The 18,772-nt window shown below is 37.8% G+C and overlaps 2 protein-coding genes across 2 annotated transcripts in view; one reads left to right on the top strand and one right to left on the bottom strand.

The window, feature by feature from the left end:
- Window positions 1-6,790, top strand: part of C12H12orf40 (chromosome 12 C12orf40 homolog) — a 37,141-nt gene extending 30,351 nt beyond the window's left edge. The window contains 2 exon segments of the mRNA XM_053557901.1: window positions 1,147-1,229; window positions 6,332-6,790. Coding sequence (XP_053413876.1) covers window positions 1,147-1,229; window positions 6,332-6,790 — 542 coding nt within the window.
- An 8,169-nt stretch (window positions 6,791-14,959) lies between these two features.
- Window positions 14,960-16,582, bottom strand: LOC128561657 (probable ATP-dependent RNA helicase DDX47). Its single transcript, XM_053556163.1, has one exon. It carries the CDS (start codon window positions 16,580-16,582, stop codon window positions 16,061-16,063), a length of 522 nt encoding a protein of 173 aa, XP_053412138.1. The 3' UTR covers window positions 14,960-16,060.
- Window positions 16,583-18,772: the final 2,190 nt, after the last annotated feature.

The raw sequence follows: 18,772 nt of genomic DNA, 5'->3' as shown, positions 1-18,772 counted from the left end.
TCCTGCTGTCATGTCTTATCGTCCTGAACACTTTGAGGGCTGTGACCATGTATCCCTAATAACTGTCACAGTGCCTTACAGTAATTAGTTAATTTGTGTTGACTTGAATTGAATTTACATTTTTATCAGCATGTTTTTTCCTGCCTTGTTTCAGGTGGGGTGTTCATTCAATAGACATTTTTCTTCCCTACTGATGACTGTAGGTTTACAGTGCCTAAGGACTAAACGATCCTCATGGGGTGTGGAGACGAGAAAGGAATGCCCTTAGATTATGTTTGTTAGAAATAATATCAGAACTTCGCTTTTCTGTGCTCTGCATTCCTCTGTCAGAGAGAACTTGCTTTGTGGGGGTATGAATTTCCTCTTAGAATCATGAAATAAAGGTATTGGAGTTCAGCTGAGTTCTCTCTGCCTCTCAGCTGATTGAAGGTAGGTTTTGTGATGTAGGGCATCAGTGCTGACCTCAGGCGTGAATAAGCAATGCTTCCTGGTTTATTGCATATAGGAGGGCTCGTGATTTGGTATGTGTTGTTTCACATTCCGTGGGCTTTGCTTTTCTTGACGGCAGGCCCACTTTGCGAAACAAGGGTGTAGGCCATGTTGAAGTTCTTGTTGCTCTTTAGTGTTTATGCATGGTAGGGAGTCACAACCTACTTCCCAGGCCCATTTTTAAACTCTACCTGCAATCACAAAATTATATTTTTAGCATATAACAAACAGGTATCGTTTTGGATTCTTTGGATTACTTTTTTCATATAGTTTTGATTGTGCCGCGAAGTTTTGCTTACTAGATTAGCAAATGTCTGATGCCTTAGGACTTAATAAACTTGGTTTATTCCTGCAGGCTGACACTCTAAATTATTTTTCATAAAGGAATGTTTCAGATATTGGAAAATCAATCCAATTTTCTCTATTTTTCTTTCTTCCCCTAATTTATACTTCATAAAGTTTTATGGGTAGAATAAACCCAATACTCTGTCAAAAATGTAAGGCGCTAAGTATCCAAATTTTAACTAATTTTGTCTCATTTTAATGTGCTATATGTTATGCTAGACAAACTTACTTCACCAGCAGATATCTTCTGCCTGTGTATATTTTGTAGAGTATTAAAATACCATTTTTCGTAAATTAAACTTTTATTTTCAGGTCTTTATTCTTCACAGAGTAGTCTGTCTACCAGTTACTCTCCAAGGACAACAGATAGTTATTTCAGTTCTAGTTCAGAGATGGTAAGTTATGCTTGTTTTACTTATTAATATATAATAATATATGCTATATTAATTTAGAGATCCATATCTTAGAACCCTATATGCCTCACCTTTTTTGTTATATTCACAGTCCCATTTATGATTTCTTTGATTACCTCTGTCATAAATCTGTGAAGTCATGTCTAATATCTGGACGCAGTTTTCTCAAGCAGGAATTTATTGTCTTGGGGTTGATGGCTTTCATCACTTTAATGTAACAACAATTTTATCTCCAATACTGTATCCCTTTTAGACTTTCATGATAATCTTGTCCGTCAGGTTTCTCTTCCATGAAGTGTTATTGACAATCCTTTCCATAAAGTACCATATGTAATGACCCTTAAAGGTTTTATGACCTCTTAATCTAGAGGATGAATTAGAAACAGTGTATTTGGGGGCAAGTAGACCACTTTGATGCCTTTGGGTTGAACTCATGGGGTTTGGGTAGCCAGGGGCATTGTCCAATATCAAAAGTACTTTAAAAGGCAATCCCTTACTGGCAAGGTACTTCCTGACTTCAGAGACAAACATCGATGGAAACAATCCAGAAAGGCGGTTCTCGTGGTTCAAGGCTACTCATTGTACAACCAAAGGACTGGTGGCTGGTGCTTATTTTTTTTCCTTGGGAGGGGGTAGTGGTTAGGAGCTTTATATATAAGGGCTGTCCTTGTCATAAAACTAACTGCACTTACTCAAAACAATGGAGTTAGCCTATACCTTTCTGCCTTAAATCCTGATACTTGCTTCTCTTCCTTAGTAATAAATGTTTTTTGGGTGGCATTCCCCGCTCCCCCAGAGTAGGGCACTCTCATCTGCATTAAAAACCTGTTCAAGTAGATGGATATCCTCAGTGATGTTCTTAATGGCATCCGGGAACTCATTCATCTATTGCCTCTTGGTCAACAGAAGCTTGTCCTTCTGTTACCTTGACATTTTAAAAGCCAAACCTCTTTCTAAAATTATCAAACTATCCTTTTCTGGCTTAAATTCTCCAGCTTTAGATCCTTCACTTTTCTTTTGCTCTAAATTGTCATATAGTAACCTCATATATAGTGAGGCTATATGAGTCATATATAATGACTCTATCATTTTAGAGTCTATAGGTATGCCTTTCTTAAAGCAGTCCTGCACCCACATGAAGGTGCGTTATCAATACAAAATCATGTGTATGCTGCAGAAAGTGTAAGGTTTTCACACTTGTTGGCATAGCTGCAGTGATAGCTTCAAAATTTCCTTTTCTTTCCTATATATATGCCTATCCAAATGAGGTATTGGATAGAAAAGAAAGATGTTCTCCAAGAGCATGTTCTTAACACTAGAACACAGAGTTGTTTGTAAATCGTTTCACTCTTAAAGAAAACAGTGAATAATGTATCTTAAAGAATCTAGCTTAAATTTACCTTTTAAATGTGTATATACGTACTTATGAACAAAGGTAAGAAATGTCATTTGATAGCATATTCTCCACGCAAGATTATATTATCTATTATTCGTTAGGCAGTTTCATTCTCTGGATGAATACAGCTCATAAAGGCTGTATTAAAGAGGTGTGCTTAGGTCTACTGTTTATTTTTTCTTTTCTTTTGATTGATGATATAATATCTATACATATTTATGAAGGGATACATGTGATATTTTGTTACAGGCATAGAAGGTTGTAACAGTCAAGTCAGGGTATTTAGGGTGTCCATCACCTTGAGTGTTTATAACTTCTGTGTGTTGGGAACGCTTCAAGTCCTGTCTACTAGCTATTTTGAAATATACATATATGAATTTTAGCTATGGTCACCCTACTCTGCCATGGGATGTTATAAGGTATTCCTTACATCTATCTGCATGTTTGTACCCAGGAACCAAATTCTCTTCATCTTAATCCTCCCTATATCCTTCCCAGCTTCTGGCATCTATCATGCTACTTTCTATGTCTGTGAGATCAACTTTTTAAGCTCCTATGTCATAAACATGTGATGTTTATCTTTCCATGCATGGTACTTAGGCTGAATTCATTTATTTTGAAATGGTGGGTAGCCGCAGCTGCACATCTTGGTCTATAGTACATATCAAGCAATTCAACTTTTTCTTACACTATCATGACTTTTCTCTGCTTCTAGGGAGCTCTTCCTGTATCACTAGGCACTTCATATACGTCCCCTGGGTCAAGGTTCACGGCATTATACTAATCACAGTGAAAAAGACATAAAAACTATGCCCAGTCACTTTTTAGTGCAATATGCAATTTACTGGAGAAATGAACTGCTCACCTGGAGATGATCATTGTCCCATGGCATTTTAAGCAGATACAATACTTGAGCTCACTGCAGTACCAACAGACATACCCAACTTTTTCTTTTTTTTTATATTTGTAGACTACAAATATCGAATTTGTAGGCTATAGTTCATTGGCAAGTTTTTCAAATTATTGCAGATTTCCAAAAAATTTTCCAATATAGTTATTGAAAAAAATCCACATACAAGTGGACCCAAGCAGTTCAAACCCACATTGTTCAAGGTTCAACTATATATGCACAATATATGTTATAAAAAATATTGTTAAATATAAAATATGGATAAATTGAATTTCTTTCAGAAAGTTCTTTAGAAGAACTCACAATAGTTGGAAACATAAAGCAACTAAGAAAACATTCAAAAAGAAAGTCTCCGGGCTTATATGTATAAAACTATAAAATGTAATTAAAGGATTTACATCTTTTAAATCTGAGTAAGTAAAGTGACATGCTGTATTCTGAGTGGAAAGGCTCCATTTCTGCTAAATCAGGCTTAAATGAAATTTTCCTCCATCCCTCTTCCATCTTCATTCTGTCTTTTGTCTCTAATTTCCAATGCAAGCTGCTATTTCTAAGGACATCAGTGACTTCTCTATTGCTAAATTCATTATATACTTTTCAGTCTTTATCTATAAGGATTCCTAATATTGGTAGAAATTATTATTTTCTAACACATTTTTATCTCTTTGCTTTTGTGATAACACACTGTCTGGGTTTCCTTTATCCCTGTCAATGCTGCTTTAGGCCATTGCCCACTCTACCTTTACCCTGTATAAAAGTTATGAAGAATAGGGTTTGACACAGGGCCCTCTTATTATTATTATTATACGCTCCAATGACGTGCTATCTGATGATGACTCTTCCCAACTTTATGACTTTAGACCTGATCCTTATTTAGATATCAGTTTCCTATTGAACATGTCTTGTATATTTCATAAAAATCTCCCATCTCTTCATATCTCAGACTGAACACCCTCTGGTCTCCTCCTCAAATCAATTTTTCTGATGCTTCTCATAAGAGTAGATACCTTTTCTGTCCACTCGAGTGTTCATGTCAGAAACTAGCACTTAACTTTGTTATTTCTTTTTGTCTCATCTCCCTCCCTCAACCACATTCATTCCATCACTTCATCTAGTCACTTGTACCACCAAATTAAATTGCAAATTTAGTACTTCTCTCAACCTATGGCATCAGTGCCCTACTACTGTCATTTTTTTCTTGAACTATTGTGGTTGTTTTTGAGAGACCTGTTTATTTTCACGCTTGCCCCCATTTCTTCTCTGGTTAGCAACCATCATCTTTTGAAAACATAAATTGAATCATGTTATTCCCATGTGTAAACTATTCAGTGGATTCCTATTTTACTTTAACATCTAAACTCCTTATAGTGGCTACTTGCCCTGTGTGGTCTGGACCCTGGCTAACATCACCAGTTTCTTACTGGTATTCTCCAAACATACTGATATTTCACTTTCCTTAGCTTGTCAGCTTCTTTTTTGCTTTAGGGATTTTACATATTCTGTTTTGTCTACCTTACTCTTATTCATCCTTTAGGTTTCAGCTTAAATATGTCTTTTGTTCAGAAGTCCTTCTTTGGCTCTCCTACCTAAATTAGGCACCTCAGTTATGCCTCATCCTTGTTCTTCATAATACTTTTCTCAATTTGTAATTATATGTACACTTGCATGGTTATTTAACTAATGTCATTTCTACCCATTAGAATGTATGCCCCAAGAAGGTAGCAACCACTCTGTTACATTCACTTTGTAGATGCCAAATGAATATTTGTTGTTTGAATTAATAACTGCATTGTGCTTGTTTTCTCCAACTGGGGCTCAGCCAATTTTAATGCTATTTCTTGCACTTATTTTTGCTATTTCAGTGCCAATAAGCTAAGGCCTATATCCCATTTTATTTTTTTAATGTTCACTTTGTATTTTTTGCTTGAATAATCAATACTCTTGTGTAAGTATTTTATCTAAGGAATATTTACATTGGTTAGGTAATTAAAAGGTAAATTTTTACAAAGTTGACAATATGAAGGTTAGAAAATTGAAATCTAGACCTATTAAAACTTCTTAAAGTTGACTTTTTAGGTAACAATTGAAATTTGTATTGCTATTTTACTTTTCTTCTGTCTGTTTGGTTTTCTGTTAGCTGATATTCTACTTAAATTATGCTGTCTCTCTAAGGTATGTTGTATCTTTCATGGGACAAGACCCATAAAGATACAACAGAGAGTGAACCTGTAGTGGAAGAAAAATTAGATGCTGCTGTACAGTGTAATATAATTTCAAAATGTGCTTGTAGCAGTGATATTTCTCTTTGCAATAAAGAAATGTGCAGTGAAAATATTAAGAATGAATAAGTCAACAAGTTGTATGCATTAGCTGTTCCCTTCAAAGGTATTACGTCTACTCTACTCTTTTTAAGGGGTGGAAGAGAATGTTGCATATCATTTCTTCTGTGTGAAAGGGGAGAGGGATGATGTAGCCTATGATTACAGGGAGTGTCAATAGACAAAATTTCCCTTCTTATTTTTAGCTCTTTTGCATTTTTATTACAAAGATTATTATTAATATTCTTTCTTTTTAAAATTTCATAATCTCTTGAGAAGTGTGTTAGATTAATGTTTGACGACTCTGATAGTATAGCTGCTTTGATTTGTAACCTGCCAAGGTTCTTCTGTATTTAGAAATTTTCTATAATGTGGATCTTCAGAACGTCTGCTTTTAAGTGACTGAATGAATTTTTTAAATTTAAGCATATTTACATCAAAATTCTTAAATTTTCTTTAGGTATCTGAAGAAGAAGGTCAAATATCACAGAAAATGGAAGATTCAAATAGGATATTCCTTGAAACCAAAGAAGCAACTAATAATTTTTATCTAGAAAGGATGGAAGAACTTTCAAATGATAGAATTGTTAAAAACAATGCCAAAATGGATAAACAGACCAAGAATTTTCACCAGTTCTCAGTGAAAAATAATACAGATCAGTCTTCCCAGTCTCAGTGTGATTCAGCATACGTATTGCAGAGCAAAACCAATGACTGTCTGCAGGTTGCAAGCTGTGATGTAGGGGTACAAACAGAGAGTGAACCTGTAGTGGAAGAAAAATTAGATGCTGCTGTACAGTGTAATATAATTTCAAAATGTGCTTGTAGCAGTGATATTTCTCTTTGCAATAAAGAAATGTGCAGTGAAAATATTAAGGCAAATACCACTGGGGGGCAGGAAATCCTCACAAACAACTAGTATTCAAAAATCTCTGCCTAGAATGCAGCATTTTATTTGATCTTAGAAAGCAGTAGAATGAGAAAATGTGCTGAGTGTAATGTAAAAGTATTCAGAGTAGATGGTTTGTTTTAAAAATTTGAATATTAATTATACATTTAATTTTTTATTCGCCATTTCTTTAGTAGGTTAAGTATATCTTCAGAATTTTAGAAAATAATACATTTATAAGTTTAGTATAATTCTTATGTGATTATTCTTTACATTATAATGACATGCTGTTGTTTATGGAGAAAAATATGTTTAATTGCATTCTTCTTTATTGCATTTATTTTAAAATTTAGTCCATGTACATCTTCTAGCAAAAATGTTCTCTTCCAAGACTTTAAAGCAGAAAATAATGCCAAATATGTTTTATGTCCTCATTACTAGAGATTTTTTAGTTACTCATCTTTAATATTTTAAAATTCTAGCAATTTTAAATAAAATGTATCTTCTATTCTGTGTGGATAACTTTTTAGTTGATGTTTATAGTCAAAGAAAAATGTTTTTCTCTTCAATATTAAAAGATGTTTTATGCCTTTTATAAAAGTATTGTTTGAAATTAGAAAAATGATTTATGTTACTATTTTACTGTTGGTAAAATACTTCTGATAAATATCAGGATTTTGCCTTTCTAAGATATACACTTTGTTTCTAAGACATTTATTTTGTGTCCAGATTTTATATGTTCATACTCCAAAATTGACACTTGTTTGGATAAAGTACAAAGTAGCAAAAAGCATTCTGTTACCTAACAACTCAAACTAAACTTGTTAGAGATTTTCATGCCTTTTAATAAAAGGATGATTCAGTATTGGATTTTTACATATAAACATATCACTCAAAAATTTGTGTCACAGAGGTGATTTGAGGCATAGCAATTTGGAAACACTAACAACTAATGTTTCAATCTTCCTATTTTTTAGCTGGGCTGAGTAAGTTGTTTTTGCTTCCTTAGAGAGCACAATGAACCCCTACCTAATATTCTTGAAGTATAATGATAAACTCATGAAAAGGAATATAATTATATGAGGTATGTACACTAATAGTCTTTCAAAAAGCTAATTTTTTATCCTGATATTAAATGAAAGGTATTCCATTACATATTGATTATCCTGAACATTATTTTGCAAAAATATGGCATAGCAGTGAAGACTAACACATGGGAAAGAAGGCTCTGCACTGATGATGTTAAAATAAACATGAGCCATGAATTTTGGGTTGTTTTCAAGTATAAACGGATTTTTTTTCCAAATATGAATCAAAGTCTAGCAGTATTGAAAACACATTAATTTCAGAAGTCCACACCTAGTTCTATGTTTATCGGTATTATAATTTAACAGTTAAGCTCAGAAAGATGAAGAATTTCAGGGCTTTTTAAATGCAATGATCACACAGTGAAAGCAGGGTAAGGTGCAATGCAGTAAAAAGTCTAATGTTGCCCCGAGAGAGGCCCAGTTTCTGCCCTTGGCTTTGGGAGGTAATTTCTAGACTTTTGAAATGTCATGCCTGGTGAATGCCTTCATTTGCCTGGGAACTTCGGGCCATGCTAACTAGTTACAATGTGATTTGCAGTGGAGACTTTGATTAAAGCAATGACAGCTCAACTTCCTAAGGGGGTAGGATCTAGATTAGCAATGTGGGCAGTCAGCCTTACCACTGTGATGGAGCTCCAGTAAATATGCTGGACACCAAGTATCAGCTAAGCTTCCCTGGTTGGCAGTACTTTGTGTGAATTGTCACAATCATTGCTAGGAAAGTAACGCTTTAAAGTAACGCTTTCCGTGAGTCCCTGGGAGAAATGACTGGAAACTACTTTGCTACTCTGTCTCATGTGTTTCCTCTCTTGGTTGCTTTTGTTCTGTATCCTTTCCCTGCAGTAAACCATAACTGTGATATGATAGCTTTCAGTGAATTCTAAGAGTCCTTCTAGTGCCAGGTTATGAATGAGGTAGGTTCAATAGATTTGTTCTTACATTTACCTGTCACTTGTAATAGCCTCCATCAGTGTAACTCGAATGTCAGTCAGATGTTTGTAACTTGGGGACTTACCATAATAGCCTCGGTTCATAAATGTGAATTGTATGTAAGTCACACATTTGAAACTTGGGAATTGCATGTATCAAATCTGAGGCTGGTCTTGGAACCCCCAAACTTGCAGTTGTTATCAGAGATAAGGGCAGTTTTGTGGCCATTCTTTAACTTCACAGTTGCTAACTCCTTACGTGCTGACAAATATATTTGAAAGATGACAAATATATTTAGAAAAGAAAGTGAATATTGATTCATAAAATAAGATATTCCATATAATGTGCTTCTCAAAATGAAATTCTGGTTTATGTTTCTTGTAGTGAAACTGTTGAAAATAAACAAAAGGCAATTGAAATAGACACAGTTGAGGGGCGGAGGCAAGATGGCTGACTGGAGCCAGCTTTCCACAGAGGCTTCCATCCAGAAGGAGAGTTAAAGGACAGAAGTTTAGCAAGTAAGGCGATGGTTTAGAGCTAAGCCAAGAGAGAAGGTTGAAGAACACACATCAACCCTACTGAGGTGAGCTGTGACCTCAAGGATACAAACAAAAGGTACAAAATCCATTGCCAAGCGGACAGGAGTCCCCTCCCCCATGAGAAGGGCTCGCAGTACTCCATACAAACAAGTGAGCAGAGTTCAAACATCCTCTCATTTTATCCCACAGGAGAGACTCTCAAAATTGGACCTCCTTCTCCTACTAGGGTGCCATGGCACTCTCCTGCCAGGCATAAAACTGTATATATTCTCTATCTGCAATTCTGAACTCCCAGCACTCCCCTCCACTCTCACCCGGAGGTCTGGAAGCCTGTCACCCATGGAGTCCAGATTCTTGGGCATTTTCTCGAGAGATGTGGACAAGGCAGGGCCTGTTGCTGGTCTGTGCTGATTCTGTGGCATGGAAGTAAGGACAAGACAGTCAGCTGAGAGGGAACAATACAGGAGCAGCAGTGCCCCAAAGCACAGAGCAGCATCCACAGTGGCAACAATAGAGCTCACACCCCTAGAGATATTCTGAGACATTCCCTGTCTCTCTGGGCAACCAGAGGAAGCCGGGCATCTTCTCCCATGGCAGCCACTGGCAGAATAGATCTGGGACGGAAATGCAGGCCCCGTGAGTAAACGGTATGCCTGAGGTAGTACTGGCCTGGGCAGAGTGTGGGGACTAGAATACGTCCACACAGAAATGGCAGACTCCCAGGGCAGGGCTGTCCCAGAGGACCACTTTACTGAGTCTAAGACACACCCAGACCTCAGGGGATCATAGTTGAGACAAAGGCGGGCAGGCAGAGGCTGGAACTGATAGCTGAGTGTGAGCTCTAACCACGCCCACCTAAACACAAACTGCAGCCAAGACCAGGCAGCGGCTCAGACCAGGGCTGAGTTGTGGTTTCTGTGAACTCAAATAGTATCTGATCCGCAGGGGACAGAAACAAATTCTGCAAAGTTGTTCTGTTCTGTCAGCAACATCAATCAGGGCTAGGGCTGGAACTGAGTGAACCACCCCAGCCTCCATTAAGCACCCGAGGTTGTCAGGCCTCACCTCCACCTGCTGGATGGTGGCAGAGAACGGCGACCTGTCTGAGAAGACATAGATCTCCCTGTGACTCATGCAGGTGCAAACCCCTGTAACATCTGCTCATTGGAGGGAACTGGGTCAGAGCCCTGGGGGGTTACCAGTGACTGGGTGTGACAGAGGTGCAAAGTGGAGAAGGAGGCGTCAACCTTCCCAGACTAATTTATTTTCTGTGTGGGTCCTTCTGACCTCACAGACCACCGGAGCAAGTCATGCTTCAGCTGCCACAGACCCCTGCTATCTAGTTCCCGGGTACCTTTTGAACTCTCCCACCTGTGACCAGTGCTGACTGGGACAATTTATTTGGACCTCTTAATCTGGGCCAATCACCTGAAGACTATCCAAAGTGGTACCCTGGGTGTGTGGTTGTGGGAAGGTTTGATTTCCTTTTCCAATTGTGGCCTCTGGGGGCAGGCTGACTTAATTGCTAGTATTTCTCCACAGCAGAGACTTCAACCCAGAGTAACTGATTCACTAGGGTAGGACAGAGACCAGCTGAAAACAAGACAGAGCCACATAGTCCCACCACACCAAGCAGGCCCCCAGTTTCTCAGGCCATAGCACTGTACACGTCCTTGGCAAAGCTCAACAAGAAAAGATACAGACACCAGTCTCAGCAATGGGCAAAAGGCTGATTAATCACTACTCCTGGAGCCCCCAACCCAACTTGTCCTTATCTGCTCATCTGGCCAAATGGTGTAAGATAGTCATGGGGCAGAATCAGCGGAAAAACTATGGTAACATGAATAACCAGAGTAGATCAACCCTCCCCCCTCACCCAGGAAGGATACAGCAGACACAATTGAAGATCCCATTCGTAAACAGATGGCTGAGATGTCAGAAATCAAATTCAGAATTTGAATTGCAAATAAGATTAATAGAATAGAGGCAAAGTTGGAATTAGAAATTCAAGGAGCATTTCAAAAGTTGAAAGGAGCATCTTAGGAATTCAAAGAATTCAAAGACAAAATGACCAAAGATTTTGACACATTGAGACAAGAATTTTCGGCCCTCAAAGATCTGAGAAATATAGTAGAATCCCTCAGTAACAGAATGGAGCAAGCAGAAGACAGGATTTCTGATATTGAAGACAAAGCTTTTGAATGCTCTTAAACTCTCAAAGAGGAAGAGAAATGGAGAGCAAAACCTGATCATTCTCTCAGAGAGCTCTGGGATAACCCAAAGAAAACTAATATTCACCTTATAGGAAACCCTGAAGGCAACAAAGTAGCTTCGCAAAGCACAGAGGCTCTTCTTCATGAGATTATGAAAGAGAACTTCCCAGACATGCCAAGAGATTCTGAAATTCAGATAGCAGACAGTTTCAGAAGCCCAGCACGACTCAACCCAAATAAGACATCCCCCAAGCAAATCATAATTAACTTCACTAAAGTTAATATGAAGGACAAAATCCTGAAAGCAGCCAGATCCTGAAAGCAGCCAGACATAAGAAAACCATAACCTACAAGGGGAAGAGTATTAGAATGACTACAGACGTCTCTGCTGAAACTTTTCCAGTTTGAAGAAGGTGGTCATCGACTGTTAATCTCCTAAAACAAAATAACTTTTAACCCAGGGTCCTGTATCCAGCTAAACTGAGTTTCTTCAGGATATTCTCAGACCTATCCTGCATAATGACCAGTGCAATCCTCCACCACAAAAATAAACTCACTCAGAAACTTTTGATCAAATTCCAACTTCCACAGTGGCAAAAGGATTAAAAATGTCCTCTGGACTTTCAAAAAGCTCAATACCCAAAATTCTACCAGACTTATCAATAGTCTCCATTAATGTGAATGGCTTAAATTGTCCTCTAAGGAGGCACAGGTTGGCTGACTGAATACAAAAACTCAGGCCAGATATCTGCTGCATACAAGAATCTCATCTTACCTTAAAAGATAAATATAGACTCAGGGTGAAGGGATGGCCATCTATATTCCAGGCAAATGGAAAGCAGAGAAAAGCAAGTGTTGCAATTTTATTCACACGTACAATAGGCTTTAAACCAACAAAAGTAAGAAAGGATAAGGATGGTCACTTCATATTTGTTAAGGGTAATATTCAATATGATGAGATTTCAATTAATATTTATGCACCCAACCAGAATGCACCTCAATTTATAAGAGAGACTCTAACAGGCATGAGCAACATGATTCCTTCCAGTTACATAATAGTTGGAGATTTTGACATTCCTTTGGCAGTGTTGGATAAATCCTCCAATGAGAAACTAAACAAAGAAATTTTAGATTTAAACTTAACCATTCAACATGTGGATTTAATAGACATCAACAGAACATTTCATCCTAACAAAACTGAATACATATAGTTCTCATCAGCCCATGGAACATACTCCAAAATCAATCACATCTTAGGTTACAAGAGCAACCTCAGCAATTTTAAAAGAATAGAAATTAGTCCTTGCATCTTCTCAGACCATGATGGAATTAAATTTGAACTCAGCAACAACAGGAATCTGAATACTCATACAAAAACATGGAAGCTAAATAACCTTATGCTGAATGATAGCTGGGTCCTAGATGAGATTAGGAAGGAAATTACCAAATTTTTGGAACAAAAGGATAATGAAGACACAAATTACCAGAACCTCTGGGATACCGCAAAGGCAGTCCTAAGGGGGAAATTTATAGCACTGCAAGCCTTCCTCAAGAGAACACAAAGAGAGGAAATTAACAACTTAATGGGACATCTCAAGCAACTGGAAAAGGAAGAACATTCCAACCCCAAACCTAGCAGAATAAAGAAATAATCAAAATTAGAGCAGAATTAAATGAAATTGAAAACAAAAGGATTATACAACTGATCAATAAATAAAAAAGTTGGTTTTTTGAAAAGGTTAATAAAGTAGATAAACCTTTGGCTAACCTAACTAGGAAAAAAAGAGTAAAATCTCTAATTTCATCAATCAGAAATGGTAAAGAAGAAATAACAGACTCCTCATAAATTCAGAAAATCCTTAATGAATATTACAAGAAACTTTATTCTCAGAAATATGAAAATCTGAAGGAAATTGACCAATACTTGGAAGCACACCATCTTCCAAGACCTAGCCAGAATGAAGTGGAAATGTGGAACACGCCTATATCAAGTTCTGAAATAGCATCAACTATACAAAATCTCCCTAAAAAGAAAAGTCTGGAACAAGATGGCTTCACATCAGAATTCTACCAAATCTTTAAAGAGGAATTAGTACCTATATTACTTAACCTTTTCCAAAATGTAGAAAAAGAAGGAAGACTACCCAACACGTTCTATGAAGCAAACATCACCTTGATCCCCAAAGCAGGAAAAGACCCAATAAGAAAAGAAATTATAGACCAATATCACTAATGAATATTGATGCAAAAATATTCAACAAGATCCTAGAAAACAGAATCCAGCAACACATCAAACAAATTATACACCATGACCAAGTGGGTTTTATCCCAGGGTCTCAAGGCTGGTTCAATATACATAAATCTATAAATATAATTCAGCACATAAATTGAAAAAAAAAGACCATGGGATTCAATTGATGTAGAAAAAGCTTTTGATAATACCCAGCATCCCTTCATGATCAGTACACTTAAGAAAATGGGTATAGAAGGGACATTTCTTAAACTGATAGAGGCCATCTACAGCAAACACACAGCCAATATCGTATTGAGTGGAGTTAAATTGAAATCATTTCCACTCAGATCAGGAAACAGGCATGGCTGCCCGTTGTCTCCACTGCTCTTTAACATTGTAATGGAAGTTTTAGCCATAACAATTAGGGAAGAAAAGGTGATTGAGGGTATCCATATAGGGTCAGAAGAGATCAAACTTTCACTCTTTGCAGATGATATGATTGTATATCTGGAAAAAAACAGGGATTCTATTACAAAACTCTTAGAAGTTTTCAAAAAATGCAGCAGTGTCTCAGGTTACAAAATCAACACTCATAAATCAGTAGCCTTTATATATACCAACAATAGTCAAGCTGAAAAAACAGTCAAGGACTCTATTCCATTGACAGTAGTGCCAAAGATGAAATATTTGAGTGTTTACCTAACAAAGGACGTGAAAGATCTCTATAAAGAGAACCATGAAACTCTAAGAAAAGAAATAGCTGAAGATGTTAACAAATGGAAAAACATACCATACTCATGGCTGGGAATAATCAACATTGTTAAAATGTCCATACTATCCAAAGCAATATACAATTTTAATGCAATCCCTATTTTTTTTTCTTGGTTGATTTTTTTTTTTAATGTCATAAATATTTATTCTAACTTAAGGAATTACCCATGTAACTGCCACTATCAATTCTGACTTATTAGCAAAATCTCACTTAAATTTATAAAGTTCTTCAACCCCAAGGTTTTTAAGGAGCATGAATCTTTTAAAAATAGTATTTAAAGTTATTGTTTCACGTTTGGTCTAATGAGGCATTAGCTGAGATGGCTTAAGTATCTCTTAGAGACGTCCAGGCTTCTTTCCTTTTCCATTACAGGTCATGGGCTTCATCAACCTAGTCCTTGACTTACAGCTAAAAAAGGTAAAAAGTCTGTGTGAAGTGACAGAAAGGCACACCTATTGATGCCACAGGCAAGGAATCAAAGCTGAGGAACAGTAACCGTCTCGACAGGAGTACTGTAAAAGTGATCCTGCAGTCAGGACACTCCAGGGAATGAGCGCTGAATTAGCTGAGCACATTCTGGCCGTAACGCTGACAGATTCAGTCTGAGGAACTCTGTTGGCAGAGATGTCATTCTCTTCTTCAATTCTCTTTTACAGAAAAGAAAGCAGAATTCAAGTCTTCATAAAAGTGATTAGCGGCCTTTCTGTTTCTTCATTTTTCCTCCAGCCACCTTGTTCCTGACACCTAGAGCACCCTCTGTGTCATCATTGTCCCCAGCATCCTCTCGCGTGCGTTTCTTCTTTTCTCCATGTTCCCTTAACTCCATTCGGGCAAATCTTTGGGCTTCAGTCACACGTTCTGTCAACATCATAACCTCATCATCCTGTGTTGGAAAGACAGGAAGTTTCTTCCCAATTAAGTGTTCTATGCGTTGGAAGAGCTCCACATCATACTGTGTGACAAAGGTAATAGCCTTTCCAGAGCACCCAGCTCTAGCTGTTCGACCTACTCAATGGATATAATCTTTGGAATGTGTAGGAATGTCAAAGTTGACAACTACATCCACGTGGGGTATGTCCAAACCTCGGCTTGCAACGTTGGTCACTAGAAGAATGGAACGAGCCTTTGCCTTAAATTTATTAAGAGATCCCAGGCGCTTACTCTGACTCATCTGTCCATGGAGGGGGATGGCAGTGAATCCAAGATTTCGGAGTAGCAAAGCTGTTCTCTGAGTATTGTTACAGGTGCTACAGAATATCATAAAGGAGTTTCCAGCCAATTCATTTAGAATATAGACCAGGTAGGTATCCTTGAATTTAGAAGGAATAAAAAGATAGTATTGCTGTAATTTCTCAACTGTCTGGTATTTAGAGGAAACAGCACATTTCACAGGATTCTTCTGAGCTGCTCGCTGAAGCTTTTGCACCTTCCTGGTCATGGTAGCAGAGAAGAGAAATGTTTTCCGATCTCGGGGAATCACTTTGAGGATCTTGTCAACCTCTGTCTCAAAATCCGTGTTCAATATTCAATCAGCTTCATCCATGACCAAGTATTTGAGAGCTCTTAAGTTGAAGCCTTTTGTATTTTCCAGATGGTCAATTAGTCGACCAGGAGTTGCTATTATTATATGTGTTTTTTTTGCCAGGGCCAGAGATTGAGACATTGAATCAATTCCACCCACAATCACAGCACACTGCACTCCAATAGAGGACCCCAGGGCTTCAAACTGCTCTGAGATCTGAAAAGCCAGCTCCCGAGTGGGAGTGAGAATGAGGGCAAATAAACGCTGGGGTGTCTCCAGCAGCGCATTCAGAATGGGCAAAGCAAAAGCCCCTGTTTTTCCAGAGCCGGTTTCTGCTAGCCCAATGATATCACGACCTTGTAAGGCCAAAGGAATAGCTTTGATCTGTATCTTGGTGGGCTTTGCCCATCCCAACTGGTCACAAGCTTCACGCAATACATCTGTTACACCCAATTCTTTAAATGTTTTAATTTCCTCCTTCTCCACTGCTGGCTGGGGGGCTCCATGCTCGTCAGGGGCAGCCATCTGTCCGTGGGTGTCCGGAAGTCTGCAATCCCTATTATAGCTCCACTGTCATACTTTAAAGATCTCGAAAAAATAATACCTCATTTTATATGGAATCAGAAAGAAACTTAAATAGCCAAGACATTACTCAGAAATAAAAACAAAGCAGGAGGAATCATGCTACCAGACATCAGACTATACTATAAATTGATAGTTATCAAAACAGTATGGTACTAGCACAAAAAACAGAGAGATAGAAGTATGGAACAGAATAGAGAACCAAGAGATGAACCCAGCTACCTACCGTTATTTGATCTTTGACAAGCCAATTAAAAACATTCAGTGTGAAAAGATTCCCTATTTAACAAATGGTGCTGGATGAACTGGCTGGCAACCTATAAAAGACTGAAACTGGACCCACACTGTTCACCCTTAACTAAGATAGACTCTCACTGGATTAAAGATTTAAACTCAAGATGTGAAACCATAAAAATACTAGAAGAAAGTGCAGGGAAAACTCTTGAAGAAATCAGCCTGGGTGAATATTTTATGAGGAGGACCCCTCCCCCCCCAGGGAATTGAAGCAGCATCAAAAATACACTCCTGGGACCTGATCAAACTAAAAAGCTTCTGCACAGCCAAGAACACTGAAAGTAAAACAAGCAGACAGCCCTCAGAATAGGAGAAGATATTTGCAGGTTATGTCTCTGACAAAGGTTTAATAACCAGAATCCACAGAGAACTCAAATGTATAAGCAAGAAAAGAATAAGTGCTCCCATCACAGGCTGGGCAAGGGACTTGAAGAGAAACTTCTCTGAAGAAGACAGGTGCACAGCCTACAGACATATGAAAAAGTGCTCATCATCCTTAATCATCAGAGAAATTCAAATCAAAACTACTCTGAGATATCATCCAACTCCAGTAAGATTAGCCCGTATCACAAAATCCCAAGACCAGATACATTGGCGTGGATGTGGAGAAAAGGGAACACTTCTACCCTGCTGGTGGGAATGCAAACTAATATGTTCCTTTTGGAAAGATGTTTGGAGAACACTAGAGAACTAAAAATAGACCTGCCATTCGATCCTACAATTCCTCTACTAGGTATATATCCAGAAGACCAAAAATCACACTTTAAGAAAGATATTTGTACCAGAATGTTTTTTGCAGCCCAATTCATAATTGCTAAGTCATGGAAGAAGCCCAAGTGCCCCTCGACCCAAGAATGGATTAATAAATTGTGGTATATGTACACCATGGAATATTATGCAGCCTTAAAGAAAGATGGAGACTTTGCCTCTTTCATGTTTACATGGATGGAGCTGGAACATATTCTTCTTAGCAAAGTATCTCAAGAATGGAAGACAAAGTATCCAGTGTACTCAGCCCTACTATGAAACCAATTTTTAGCTTTCAAATGAAAGCTATAACCCAACTATAACCTAAGAATATGGGGAAAGGGGAAAGGAGGGGAGGGGAACTTTTCACCTCTCCTCCTTTTTTAAAAGTGAATTTGCTCTGGCAGTATATTTTAATTTCTTATTTTTAATTTTTTGTTTATGTGTTGTCGGGGTTTTTTGGCAGTTTTTGGCCAGGGCCAGGCTTGAACCCAGCACCCCGGGTATATGGGACCAATGACCTACTCCGTGAGCCACAGGCACCGCCCTGTTGTCGGTTTTTTGATTTGAGGTTACTATGAAGTTTGCAAAAACATTTTCTAACCAGTTATTTTACACATACAACTCTGCTTACAAACAAGTAAGCAGAGAGAGATAGAAATTCTATCCTTTAATAGCACTCCCTCCCACTTTTTAGCTTTTTGTCGTTTCCATCTATATCTTTTTATACTATTCATCTCTCAAAATGTTGTTGGTGTTGGGTGGCACCTGTGGCTCAAAGGAGTAGGGCCCTGGCCCCACATGCCAGAGGTGGTGATGTTCAAACCTAGCCCCGGCCATAAACTGCAAAAGAAAAAGAAAAAAGAAATGTTGTTGGTGTTATTTTTCATAGGTTTGTTTTTTAAATTTCCTACTGAAGACAGCAGTTTATACACCATAATTACACAGAGTATTTTGTTTTTGTCCTGACAGTTGTTACCTGTGAGTTGCATGCCTTCAGAAGATTTCTTACTGTTCATTAATGTCTTTTTCTTGTAAATTGAAGAACTTTTAGCATTTCCTGATGGATCAGTCTGATATTGACACATTTCT

The sequence above is a fragment of the Nycticebus coucang genome, chromosome 12, assembly GCF_027406575.1.
Source record: "Nycticebus coucang isolate mNycCou1 chromosome 12, mNycCou1.pri, whole genome shotgun sequence".
Lineage (NCBI taxonomy): Eukaryota > Metazoa > Chordata > Mammalia > Primates > Lorisidae > Nycticebus > Nycticebus coucang.
This window is presented reverse-complemented; position numbering and strand designations above follow the sequence as displayed.